At 71.4% G+C, this 13592-nt stretch overlaps 1 protein-coding gene across 10 annotated transcripts in view; it reads left to right on the forward strand.

Annotated features, from left to right (window-relative positions):
• The window catches only part of USP28 (ubiquitin specific peptidase 28), a 53246-nt gene that overhangs the window by 30622 nt on the left and 9032 nt on the right, over window positions 1–13592 (forward strand). For 9 of the 10 annotated variants that reach the window (XM_029074946.2, XM_029074941.2, XM_029074942.2 and 6 more), the window contains 4 exons: window positions 1830–1900; window positions 4964–5192; window positions 10211–10408; window positions 10677–10858. In XM_029074946.2, the coding sequence (XP_028930779.1) occupies window positions 1830–1900; window positions 4964–5192; window positions 10211–10408; window positions 10677–10858 (680 nt within the window). The remainder of the gene's footprint in view (window positions 1–1829; window positions 1901–4963; window positions 5193–10210; window positions 10409–10676; window positions 10859–13592) is intronic. The other variant, XM_029074947.2, reaches the window with a different exon arrangement.

Consider the following 13592-nt stretch of genomic DNA (forward strand, 5'->3'; position numbering starts at 1 on the left):
GCGATCGAGGCCGGGGGCCCCACGTGGGACGGGGATTGCGTCCGGCTCAATTCGCCCGTCGCCCCCCCCACCCCCCCCCCCCCCGGCGCTCAGTACGGCCTGGCGCACGGCGCTTAACGAATGATAACAGTAGTAATAATAATGCAGTGATAACGTCGGTATTCGTTAAGCGCTCACCGTGCGTCCTAAGCGCTGGGGTAGATACGGGGTGACCGGGTCGTCCCACGCGAGGCTCACGGTTAGCGTCCGTTTTACGGACGAGGCGACCGAGGCCCAGAGGGGTGAAGCGACCCGCCCGCCGTCACCCAGCCGACGGGCGGCGGGGCCGGGAGTCGAACCCGTGACCTCCGACTCCGAACCCCGGGCTCTTTGCACCGAGCCACGCCGCTCCTCGGTGCCGCCGTCGTTACATCTAAAAGAGTCTTGGGCGTTCTTCTGGGGCCCCGCGTAGTTCTCCGAGGCCCTCCAGAGAAGGGATCGAGCGGTGGTATTTATTGAGCGCGTACTTTGGACAGGGCGCTGGGCCGAGCGCTCGTGAGCGTCCAGCGGAACAGAGTTGAGAGAGATCCTTTTTGGACTTTCAGCCGGAGGGCAGGGGCGGGGGGAGCAGTCTGGTCCCAGGACTGCCCTCCGGACACCCCGGAACGCCGGCGAAGCGGCGCGATGCAGCGGAAGGCGCACGGGCCCGGGAGACGGAGGACGAGGGTTCCGATCCCGGCCCCGCCGCGTTTCTGCCGCGTGACCTTGGATGAGTCGGTTAACCTCCGGGCCTCATCCCCTTATCTGTAAAATGGGACCGGGAGCCCCGCGCAGGGCGGGGACCGCGTCCCGCCCGATCACCCGGTGTCCCCCCCCGGTGCTCGGGACAGCGCTTGGCGCACGGCGAGAGCCTAACGGGGGCTGTCGGTAGAGAAGCGGCCCGGCTCAGCGGAGGGAGCCCGGACTCGGGGGTCGGAGGGCGTGGGTTGGGATCCCGGCTCCGCCGCCCGCCGGCCGCGAGACCCCGGGCGAGTCGCCCGACTTCGCTGTGCCTCTGTCCCCTCATCTGTAAAACGGGGACAGGCGAGCCCCAAGCGGGCCGACCCGATCGCCTCGCATCCCCCCGTGCGCACGGCGGTGCTCGGCCGATAGTGAGAGCTTGACAGATGCTGTTATCGGAGAAGCGGGCGCGGCGCGGCGCGGCGGAGAGAGCACGGGCTCCGGAGTCGGAGGTCATGGGTCCGAATCAGCCGCGTGACCGCGGGCGAGTCACTTCTCTGGGCCCCGGTCCCCCCGTCTGTAAAATGGGGCCGAAGACCGCGAGCCCCACGGGGGACGGCCCGATTCCCCCGCGTCTGCCCCGGCGCTTAGAACGGTGCTCCGCGCGCAGCAAGCGCTCGACCGATACCCGCGTTGTTATAATCCCGGCTCCGCCGCTTGCCGGCCGTGAGACCGCGGGCGGGTCGCCCGACTTGGCTGTGCCTCGGTTCCCTCATCTGTAAAATGGGGACGGGCGAGCCCCGAGGGGGGCGACCCGATCGCCTCGCGTCCCCCGGCGCTGAGGACGGCGCCCGGCCCACGGCAAGCGCTTCGCGGCCGCCGCCGTTTTATTATCGTTCCCGTCGTCGCCGTTGTCCCCAAGAGCCGCTCGGCCCCCGAGGGGACAGGCGGCAACCGAGAGGTGGCCGGAGCCGGGGGCCCGCTTCCGGAGAACCCCGGCGTCCGGGGGGGGGGCGGGTTGGCGCCCGTCGCCCCGGGGGGGGGGGGGATGGGGAGGGGGGGCCGGGGCGGGGCCGCCAGCCGGGGAAACCGTTGCCCGGCGGGAGCAGACGGCGAGTCGTTCTCCGCAGAGCTGAAGGGTTCCATCGCCAGCGCCAGCCGGGCCATCGAGCAGATGTACTGCGACCCCGCCCTCCGCCAGGTGAGACTCGGGGATCGCCCCGGGCCGCTTCCCTCGGCCGTGCCGTGCGTCCGACTCCCGCCGGGGGTCGCGGGCCTCCCCGGAGTCGGGCGGGGGCGGGCCCGTCCGGCCCGGACCGCCGGTTCCGCCCAGAGCACGCGGGGAAGCGGCGGTGAAGCCCGGTTCCGGGAGCCGGAAGGCCCGGGTTCTAATCCCGGCTCCGCCGCTCGGCCGCCGGGTGACCGCGGGCGGGTCGCTTCGCCCCTCGGCGCCCGCTGCCTCGACCGCAGAACGGGGATTCGACGGCCGGTCTTCCTTCCTTCCTTGGCCGTGAGCCCGGTGGGGGGACGGGGACTGCGTCTGGCGGCGCTCGCTCAATAATTACGGTGCTCGCGGCGTCCGGTGAGCGCTCACCGTGCGCCGGGCACCGTGCCGACTGCTGGGGCGGACACGGGCTTCGGAGTCAGAGGTCGTGAGTCCCGATCCCGGCCCTGCCGCCCGTCAGCCGTGTGACCGCGGGCGAGTCGCTTCACTTCCCTGTGCCTCGGTCGCCTCGTCCGGAAAACGGGGACGAAGACCGTGAGCCCCGCGTGGGACGACCCGATTGCCCCGGCGTCCACCCCGGCGCCTGGAACGGTGCCCGGCGCCTAGTCAGCGCTTAACGGGCACCCACGTCAGTATCGTCGTTATTACAAGCGGACGGGGTCGGCCGCGATCCCCGGCCCGCCGGAGGCTCGCGGTCTTCCCCGGTGCTTGGGATAGTGCTTGACGCACAGCAAGCACCTCACAGACACCGTCGGCAGCGCGGCTCGGCGGAAGGAGCCCGGGCCCGGGGGTCCCGGGTCCCGCGTCCGAATCCCGGCTCGGCCGCTCGGCCGCCGGGTGACCGCGGGCGGGTCGCTTCGCTCCTCTGTGCCTCGGTGACCTCATCCGTGAGCCTCACGTGGGGCGGCCCGGCGACCCCGTATCTCCCCCGGCGCTTAGAACGGCGCCCCGCACACGGCGAGCGCTCAACGGACGCCGACGTGATTACTTGGCGGGGAAGAAAAGGAAGCCAAACTGGGAGATTAGCCACTCCGCGGTCTCCCTCGCGACGTAAGAACTCGGGCCCGGGAGTCGGAGGACCTGGGTTCCAATTCCAGCCCCGCCAGGGGTCCGCTCCCTGACCCCGGGCGAGTCGCTCACCGTCTCGGGGCCTCAGTTTCATCATCCGCACGGTGGGGGTTCAGTGCCTGTCCTACCTCGCCCCGAGACGGTGAGCCTCGAGCGGGACGGGAGCCGTGTCGGATCGTCTTGGATCCGACCCCGCGCTGAGCTCTGCGCTCGGCGTACAGTTAGTAATAATGTCGTCGGTATTCGTTAAGCGCTCGCTTGTGTGCCGAGCACCGTTCCGAGCAAGCGCCGGGGTAGACGCGGGGGAATCGGGTCGTCCCCCGGGGGGCTCACGGTCTCGATCCCCATTTTCCAGATGAGGGGACCGAGGCCCAGAGAGTAATAGTGTTGGTATTTGTCATGCGCCTACTCTGTGCCGAGCACTGTTCTGAGCGCTGGGGTAGACCCGGGGGGAATCGGGTCGTCCCACGTGGGGCTCGCGGTCTTCAGCCCCGTTTCCCAGATGAGGGGACCGAGGCACAGAGAAGTGAAGTGACTTGCCCAGAGTCACGCAGCCGACAGGTGGCGGAGCTGGGATTTGAACTCGTGACCTCTGACTCCGAAGCCCGGGCTCTCTCCACCGAGCCACGCTGCTTCTCTGAAAGTGACCCGCCCCCGGTCACACGGCTGACGGGTGGCCGAGCTGGGATTCGAACTCATGACCTCCGACCGCAAAGCCCGTGCTCTCTCCACTGGGCCACGCTGCTTCTAGCGCTAACGGACGTCACAGGTGGTTTGTTTCGGGGGGCTTTTTCGGTTTCTTTTTGGGTTTTGCTAAGCGTCTACTCTGCTCAGGGAAGCGGCGTGGCTCGGCGGAAAGAGCCCGGGCTCGGGAGTCGGAGGTCACGGGTTCGGATCCCGGCCCCCGCCACGCGTCAGCTGACCGCGGGCAGGTCACGTAACCTCCCCGTGCCTCGGTCCCCTCATCCGTAAGGTGGGGACGAAGACCCCGAGCCTCGCGTGGGACAACCCGACGACCCCGTCTCCACCCCGGCGCTCAGACCGGCGCTGTGCACGTAGTAAGCGCTTAACAGATACCAACATTTCGGTGACCTGGCCGTCGTCATCACGTTCCGGACGCCGCACCGAGCTCTGAGGGCACGGTCACGAGGTTATCGGGTCGGACGCGGTCCCTGCCCCCCCCGGGGCTCCCGGGCCGAACGCCCATTTTACGCACAGGGTAACCGAGGCCCCGGGAAGGGAGATGACTCGCCCGAGGTCGTACGGCCGACGCGTGGCGGAACCAGGATCGGGGCCCGGGTCCTCCCGACCCCCCCCCGCCCCCCCCCCCCGGCCCGCGCCCCTCCCGGGGGGGCCGCGCCGTCCGTCGCGGAGACCTTCCGCTCCGCCCACGCCGCGCGGGCCGCGCGGGCCGGCGGAAGGGCCTCGTTCCGTCCCCGACCGCGGCTGGGCCCGGGACGGAGCCGCAAAGCAGTCGGTGTTCATCGGGCGCCTCCCGCGTCCGGGGACCGCTGTACCGAGCGCTCGGGGGAGCGTGAGACGTTGCCAGACGGCGACCCGCCCGTGCCGATGACGACCGAGGCGTCCGTGTTTACTGAGCGCCCCCTGCGCGCGGGGCGCCGTACCGAGCACCCGGGAGACGGGCGCTTACCGAGCGCCGGAGCCGGCAGGGAGGGGCAGACGGGGTCGGACCCGGGGGGGCTCGCGGTCTCCATCCCCGTTCTCCGGATGAGGCCGCCGAGGCCCGGGGAGGTGAAGCGCCCCGCCCGAGGTCACACGGCGGACGGGCGGCGGAGCCGGGGTCGTGGACGCCCGACCCCGGGCTCCCGGGCCCGCCGCCTCCGTCCGGACGGGCAGCCGGGAACGTCCCCGGATCCGTCCGGCCCTCTCCGAGCCCCGCGGCTGCCGCGCTCAGGATCCCCGGCGCGGCGGTGATCTCCTCGTCGTCTTCTCCCCCGGCGGCGTCCTCAGGTCCCCTACCGCCTGCACGCCGTCCTGGTCCACGAGGGGCAGGCCAACGCCGGGCACTACTGGGCCTACGTCTATCACCGGTCCCTGAGCGCCTGGCTCAAGTACGACGACGGCTCGGTGACCGAGGCCTCCCGGGAGGAGCTGGAGAGGGACTCGTTCGGGGGCCTGAAGGACGTGAGCGCCTACTGCCTGATGTACATCGACGACAGGCTGCCCCCGGCCCCCGCAGGTAACCCGCGCCGCCGCCGCCTCCCCGGCCCGGGAGTCGGGGGGGGGGGATCCGGGTTCCGATTCCGCCCGCGCCGCCGTGCGACCCCTCTGCCGAGAGGCGGCGCGACTCGGCGGGAGGGGCCCGGGCTCCGCCTCTGGAAACCGGGGGCGGAGACTGTGAGCCCCGCCTGGTGCGACCTGGGAACGGACGTCGCCGTAAATGGACGGGTCTCTTTTTCGGATACCTGCGTGGGTGTTGCCGAACTGTACGTTCCAAGCGCTTAGAACAGGGCTGTGCACGTAGTGAGCGCTTATTAGATGCCACTGTCTTTTTCATTATCATTACGCTTTTTCTCCTTCACCTCGCTGGGCCTCGGTCACCTCGGTCGAAAGCGGGGATTCGTAGCATGAGCCCTCTGGGTCGGGGACCGTGTCCGACCTGATTAGCCCGTGTCCCCCCCCCCCCCCGCTGCTTACCACGGCGCCCGCTCCGCAGCGAGCGGTTAACAGGCACCGTTTTAAAAAGAAGAAACTCGAGGCTCCGCCTCGGGCGGGCCCGGCGGGGCCTTCTGGGACAGGACCGCGGACCCACGTGCTTGTTAACGACGATGATGATGACGACGACGATTGATGACGACGTCGGCATCCGTTAAGCGCTCGCTACGCGCGGAGCACCGTTCTGAGCGCCGGGGGAGATTCGGGATCATCGGGTCGTCCCGCGTGAGGCTCACAGTTAATCCCCATTCACGGATGAGGGAACCGAGGCCCAGAGAGTCCGTTCGTTCAGTAGTGTTTATCGAGCGCTCACCACGCGCGGGGCACCGGACCGAGCGCTCGGGACGAACGAGCCGGCAACGGACGGAGACGGCCCCCGCCGTCCGACGGGCTCACGGTCCCGTCGGGGGAGACGGACGGACGAGAACGATGGCGACGGATAGAGTCGAGGGGAAGGACGTCTCCTAAAAGCCGCTGGCGACCGAATAGAATCGAGGCGACGTACATCTCGTTAACGAAATAAGCGGGGTGATGAAAATACATACGGTCGAGCGGACGGGTACGGTGCCGAGGGGATGGGAAGGGAGGGGGATGGGGGCAAAAGAGGGTTAAGCTGCGGAGAGGTGAAGGGGGGGGCGGGGGGGGCGGCAGAGGGAGTAGAGGGAGAAGGGGAGCTCGGTCCGGGAAGGCCTCTCGGAGGAGGTGAGTTTCAAGTAGGGTTTCGAAGAGGGGAAGAGGATCGGTCCGGCGGAGCTGAGGAGGGAGGGCGTTCCGGGACGGCGGGAGGACGCGGCCCGGGGGTCGACGGCGGGACGGGCGACACCGGGGGACGGCGGGGAGGCGGAGGGGCGGAGCGTGCGGGCTGGGCGGTGGAAGGAGAGAAAAGGGAGGAGAGGTAGGAGGGGGCGGGGCGACGGAGGGCCTCGAAGCCTAGGGCGAGGAGTTTCCGTTCGGAGCGGAGGTCGACGGGCGACCGCCGGAGGCGTCGAAGAAGGGGAGTGACCGGCCCGGGTCGTCTCTGCGGGAAGGTGAGCCGGGCGGCGGAGCGAAGGACGGAGCGGAGCGGGGCGAGAGAGGAGGAAGGGAGGTCGGAGAGAAGGCCGCCGCGGTAGTCTAGCCGGGATATGACGAGAGCCCGGAGCGGAGAGGTAGCCGTCCGGGTGGAGAGGAGAGGGCGGGTCTCGGCGATATCGTAGAGGCGGACGAGGGAGACGAGTAAGAGAAGCGAAGCGACTCGCCCACGGTCACCCAGCCGACGCGTGGCGGAGCCGGGATTCGAACCCGGGACCTCTGACTCCCAAGCCCGGGCTCGAAGGCCCATCTCCTCCAAGAAGCCTTCCCCAGCTGAGCCCTCCTTTCCTCTTCTCCCTCTCCCTTCTCCGTCCCTCCCGCGCTCGGGTCAGCTCCCTCCAGTCGCCTCTCCCTCGGCCCCACGGCGCTTCATCCGCTAGTGTTCGTCGAGCGCTTACTGTGCGCGGAGCGCTGCGCTGGGCGCTCGGAATGGACAGTTCGGCAGCGCTCACGCGGGCCATCCGAAAGATATCCGCTCGTTCGTATTAGTAATAACGATGACGTCGGTATCCGTCGAGCGCTCGCCACGTGCAGGGCGCCGTTCTAAACGCCGGGGGAGATAACGGGGTCGTCGGGCCGTCCCACGTGAGGCTCACGGTGGATCCCCGTTTTCCGGATGAGGGGACTGAGGCGCAGAGACGTTGAGCGACCCGCCCGCGGTCACACAGCCGGCGAGCGGCAGAGCCGGGGGTCGAACCCGCGAGCTCCGACCCCGAGGGCCCGGGCTCCTCTCCGCCGAGCTCACGCTGCTCGGATCGGCGTCGGTTCCCCGCCCTGGGCGGGGAGCGTATCGCGGGCCGGGATCGCGTCTACCGGCTCTGCTCTACCGTGGCCTCCCGGGTTCGCCGCCCGGTGCCCTGTTAACCCGATTTGGCGGGTCGGGGTGTTTGGTGAGCGCTCGATTCGCCGATGTAGGCACTCGTCGGGCGCTTCCTGGGAGCGGAGCACCGTTCTAAGCTCTGGGGGAGATGCAGGGTAGTCAGGTGGTCCCACGTGGGGCTCGCGGCCTTAATCCCCATTTACGGATGAGCTCACCGAGGCCCGGAGAAGCGACGTGACTTGCCCGCGGTCACGCGGCCGGCGGAGGCGGGGTTCGACCCCGCGACCTCTGCCTCCCGAGCCCGGGCTCGCTCCGCCGCGCCGCGCCGCCTCTCCGCCAGGCGCTGAGCGTGTAAGCGCAAGACGACGAGATCGGACGCGGCCCCCGGGTCCAGCGGGGAGGGAGGGCGGGTCGTCCCTCCGACGGCTTCCGCGGGGACCCCCCCGAGGGGGGGGGGGGGGGGGCGGGCGCGGGGGAGACATCGATCGGCAACGGAGGCCGACCCTCACGGTCACGCGGGCGTCGGACGGGGGTCCGAGCGGCCGCCGGCGGGCGCGACGGGACCGTGGCCCGGGGAGGGCCCGGGCTTGGGAGTCGGAGGCGGCGGGGCCCGATCCCGGCCCCGCCGCCCGTCAGCCGGGTGACCTCGGACAGTCCCCTCCTCCGCGCCTCGGTTCCCTCCCCCGTCGGGTGGGGGCGAAGGCTGTGAGCCTCACGCGGGACGGCCCGATCGCCTCGTATCCGCCCCGGCGCTCGGAGCGGTGCTCGGCGCCCGGCGCTTCACAAACACCGCCGGCGGTAGGATTGCGGATGGCTGCGTACGTACAGCCCCCCGCGGGCCACGGGAGCCTCGTCGCCGGCACGCTCGGGGAAGCGGCGCGGCGTGGTCGGGGGGGGGGGGGTCACGGGTTCTGACGCCGGCCCCGTCCGAAGCGCCGGGGGGGACGCGGGGGGATCGGGTCGTCCCCCGTGGGGCTCGCGGTCCTCGTCCCCGTTCTCCGGATGAGGGAGCCGGGGCGCGGAGAGCCGGGGTTGGAACGCGTGACCCCCCGACCTCGAAGCCCGTGCTCTTTCCACGGAGCCCCGCCGCTTCTCTAATCCCGGGGCGCTTCACCCCTCTGGGCCGCGGTCGCCCCGTCTGTAAATCGGGGATGGGGACCGTGAGCCCCACGCGGGACGGGTCCGCTCGGATCCACCCCACTTCGCACGGTGCCCGACGCGTAGTGGGCGTTGAGCGGGTCCCCCGTCGTCGTCGCCGTCTTCGCCGTCGCTCTCGTAGAAGCCGAGGTCGGAGGAGGTCCGCGGAAGGGGACGTCGGTCCGTCGGTTCGCTGGGCGGTATTCGTTGAGCGCTTGCCGTGCGCAGGGCGCCGGACCGAGCGCTCGGGACGGACAGTCCGGCAGCGGACGGAGATCGGGTCGTCCCCCGTGAGGCTCCCGGGCTCCGGCCCCGTTTCGCAGATGAGGTCCCCGAGGCCCAGGGAGGCGGAGCGACTCGCCCACGGTCACGCGGCCGGCGGGCGGCAGAGCCGGGATTCTCGTCCCTTCGTGCGGCCGTGTCCATCTAGGGGAGGCAGCGTGGCTCGGTGGCAGGGGCCCGGGCTTGGGAGTCGGGGGTCACGGGTTCGAATCCTCCCGCCCGTCCGCCGGGTGACGGCGGGCGAGTCGCTTCACCGCTCTGCGCCTCGGTTTCCCTCACCTGGAAGACGGGGGTGGAGACCGCGAGCCTCACGTGGGACGACCCGCTGACCCCGTATCTCCCCCAGCGCCTGGAACGGTGCCGCGCGCATAGTAAGCGCTCAACAGATACCGAAATTGCCATCATCGATCCTTATCGGCTCCGTGTCCGTCAGCGCTATTATATACCCCATTGTCTCCCGTACAAAAAATAACGTAATTCCCGTCTCCCCTGCTGAGGACTCCCTGGGAGTAGGGAATCGGTCGTATTTACGGAGCACTCGCGGCGTGCGGAGCGCCGTGCCGGGCGCCGGGGAGAGTACGGTAGAACGACGCGATAGAAAAATACCGTCCGCCTCCCCCGGTCGGACCGTAAGCCCGCCGTCGGGCGGGGATCGTCCCCCCCCCCCCCCCCCCCCCCCCCCGTTGCCGAACTGTACGTCCCAAGCGCTCGGCGCGGCGCTCCGCGCTCGATAAATACCGTTAAACGAATACGACGACGGGCCCGGTCCCCGCCCTCGGCGGGCTTCGGCCCAGAGGACGAACCTACGGTCCAGGGATGGCGTCGCCTCGTTCTCTCGCTTAAGCACGCTCAGCGCGGTGCTCCGCCCGCAGCGAGCGTTGGGCGGGTGCCCCCGGCCGGCGCCCGCGGCCCGGCCCGGCCGAATCCCGGCCTCTGTCTTCCGGATGGTCTTAAGGATGGCGTCCGTTGAGCGCTCGCCGGGTGCCGGGCGCCGCCGGACGCCGGCCGGCCGGCTCGGGCGCGGTCCCCGTCCCGCGCGGGGCCCGAGGCCCGGAGAAGCGAGGCGACTTCCCCGGGGTCACGCGGCGGACGGGCGGCGGAGCCGGGAGCGGGACCCGGGTCCCTCCGGCCCGGCGGGCCCTCGCCGGACGTCCTGGGCCGCGCCGCTTCCCCGGTTCACTCGCTCCCCGGGTGGGAGCCCTCGCTCACCTGCGCCTCGGTTCTCTCCTCAGAGGAAGGGGCCGGGGAGCCCGACCCCATGTTGAGAGAGGCGGGCGGCCTCTCCGCCGAACTCCAGCGCTACATCCGAGAGGACAACTGGCGGTTCGAGCAGGAGGTGGAGGAGTGGGAAGAACGGCAGTCCTGCAAGATGCCCCAGAGAGAATCCTCCCCGGCCTCGGAGTCCCGGGACTTCTCCGGCGCCTCCCCAGGTGCCCGGGCCCCCCCCCCGCCGCCGGGAGGGGGATTCCAGCCGGCAACCTCTCCTCACGGGCTCTCCGTGCGGGTCCCGGCCCCGAGATACCGCCGGTTGGGGGGAGGGGGGGCGGGGCGGCGGGCGGGCGGGCGGGCGGGAGGGCTACGGGTGGGTAGGATCTTTGGTCCCCCACCCCGCGGAAGCCTCCTCGGGGCCGGGGGGCGGGGGCCGGAGCCCGCGGCCCGGCCTCCCGGTCTGACCGGCCGGGACCCGTGCCTCCTCAGAGCCCCCCCCGGCCGCCGCCGCCTCCTCCTCCTCCTCCTCCTCCTCCTCCTGCTGCTCCTCCTCGGGCGCGCGCCGCCTGTCTTCCGAACACGCCGTGATCGCCAAGGAGCAGACGGCCCAGGCCATCGCCAACACGACCCACGCCTACGAGACCGGCGGCGTGGAGGCGGCCTTGACGGAGGTGAGCGGGGGGGGGGGGGGGGGGGCGGCCGCGACCTCCCTTCCCCCGCTCTCCTCCGGCCCTCGCCCGCGACCGGTGTCTCTGCCGCCCCGGGACCCGTCCCCTCCTTCCGTCCCGGTGAAGAGTCTCTTTCTCCCCCTCTCTGCCGCACGGCGCCGGGAGGCCGACCCCGAGGAGGCCGAGCCCCGGGAGACGGACCTGGCGGATCGGCCGGGACCGCCCCCGGACGCTAACGGCGCCGAGGCGGCGGCCCGGCCCGGCGCTCGGGTCTCCGAAGTGGAGATCCCCCCGGGTGGGAAAGATTCTGGTTAGAGCCGATGCCGACGGCTATGACGAGGAGGTACGGAGCGGAGGGCAGGGTCCGGCCGTTGTCCGTCGTCCGTCTCGCTGGGTATCTCTGTCCCGGGGGCGGGCCGGCGGCGGCGGGGCCCGGCTGCCCGGGAGGGGCCGGGGCCGGGGCCGTACGGCGGCGCTCGTTGAGCGCTTCCCGTGTGCCGGGCGCCGTTCTGAGCCCCGAGGTAGACGCGGAGGGATCAGGTTGGACCCGGTCCACGTCCCGGCTCGCCGCGGGCGGGGAACGTGTCCGCCTGTCGTCGCGCCGGACCCTCGTCCGCCCGTTCGGGTCCGTTGGATCGAGCGCGTGCCGCGGGCGGGGCACCGTGCCGACCGCCCGGGAAGCACAGCGGGGCGACGGAGAGACGCGGCCCCCGCCCACGGGCGGTCCGGTGCGGGGGAAGACAGACGTCAAGACGGGCAAACGGGCGTCGACGTAAATAGACGGAGTCGTCCGCGTGAGCCGTAAACTCGTATACGGAAGGTATATGAGGCGTAAACGTGAATACACGTGTATGGGTTTAATGATAACCGGTGGTATTCGTTAAGAACTTACTATGGGCAGAGCGCCGTTCTAAGCGCCGGGGTAGGTGACGGAGCAATCGGGCCGTCCCACGCGAGGCTCGCGGTCTCCGTCCCCGTCTCGCAGACGAGGGAACCGAGGCCCGGGGAAGCCGAGCGACTCGCCCGCGGTCACGCGGCTGCCGAGCGGCAGAGCCGGGATTCGGACCCGTGACCCCCGACGCCCCAGCCGCTCCTCTACACGCGCTTCGTACCGAGCTCCGCGCGGGAAGCCCTCGATAAGTACGAACGAACGAACGGGGGGCTCGGGGGCCCGGTCCCCGTTTTGCAGATGATACGGCCGAGGCGCGGAGGAGCGGAGCGACCCGCCCGGGTTCACGCAGCGGGCGAGGGGCGGAGCCGGGCCCGGGACCCGGCTCCCTCCGACTCCCGGGCCCGGGCTCCGTCCCCTGAGCCCCGGCCGCTTCTAGACTCCGTCCGGGAAAAGAGACGGGGCGGGGGGGGGGGGGACGACGCCCGCCGGCGCCGTTCCCGAAACCGGCCACCGGAGCCTCGAGAGAGGTCGCGACGGGGCAGGTCGGCACCGGCGGGCGCTCCTTTCTCCGTTGGTATTCAAGTGCTTACCGGGCGCCAGACGCCGTACCGAGCGCGTCGGGTAGACCCCGGCTTGACGGGTCGGACGCGGTCCCCGCCCCACGCGGGGCCCGCGGGCTCCGGCCCCGTTTTCCGGATGGGGGAACCGAGGCGCGGAGAAGGAGGCGACTCGCCGGAGGTCACGCGGCGGGCGGGCGGGCGGGCGGGCGGCGGCTCCGCCGCTTGTCCGGCGGAGCGGGACGAGAGGACCTCCCCCCGGCACGGTGGCCGAAACCCGACGAGCGGCGAATGAGGGGAATCCCGTCTCGGGGCCGCGCCTGCCGCGACCCAAGGTTACGTAGTCGACCCAGGTCTCCGCCGATGAACCGGGCCCCCGGTTCGTCCGCTCGCCTGCCCGGGCTTCAGGGCGGCCCCTCGGACCGAGTCCGTCCGTCCGATGGCCTTCGTCGAGCGCTCGCCACGTGCGGGGCGCCGTGCCGGGCGCTCGGAACGGACAGCGGCTGGAGAGGGTCCCCGCCCTTCGACGGGCTCACGGTCCGATCGGGGGAGACGGACGGACGGGGACGACGGCGACGACGACGACTGGAATCGAGGGGGAGAGCGTCTCGTGAGAACGACAGCGGATCAGTAGGACCGGGGCGACGTACGTCCCGTCGGGGAAACGAATGGGGCCACGAAGATCCGTACGGTCGAGCGGACGCGTGCGGTGCCGAGGGGAGGGGACGGGGGGAGCGGGAGGAGCAGAGGGAAAGCGGGGAGAGAGGGGGGCCCGCTCCCGTCGGGGCGCTTCACGAGGATCGGGTCCGACTTGGGAGACGGCTCCGGGGGAGCCGATCTTACCGCCCCCGCCCCCGAAAACCGCACCGAGCCCGAGCCTCCTTGGGGCCCGGGCGGCGGGTGACGTTAGTCCGGCCTCCCTTCTCCCGCCTGGCTAAATTGGAGGAGAGCGGCGCGGCCTAGGAGCGTGAGCCCGGGGGGCGTCGGAGGACCCGGGTTCTAAACCCGGCCCGACCGCTCGGCTGCCGAGGGACTTGAATAATGACGACGACGACGTCGGTATCCGTTAAGCGCTCACCGCGTGCAGCGCGCCGGGGGAGCCACGGGGTCATCGGGCCGTCCCGCGCGAGGCTCACGGCCAGTCCCCCTCTCACGGAGGAGGCGACCGAGGCACGGAGAAGTTAAGCGAGTCGCCCGCGGTCCCGCGGCCGACGGGCGGCGGGGCCGGGAGTGGAACCCGTGACCGCCGACTCCGAAGCCCGGGCCCTTCCCGCTTCAGACCGGTCAC

The sequence above is a fragment of the Ornithorhynchus anatinus genome, chromosome 11 (genome assembly GCF_004115215.2).
Source record: "Ornithorhynchus anatinus isolate Pmale09 chromosome 11, mOrnAna1.pri.v4, whole genome shotgun sequence".
NCBI classification, from domain to species: domain Eukaryota; kingdom Metazoa; phylum Chordata; class Mammalia; order Monotremata; family Ornithorhynchidae; genus Ornithorhynchus; species Ornithorhynchus anatinus.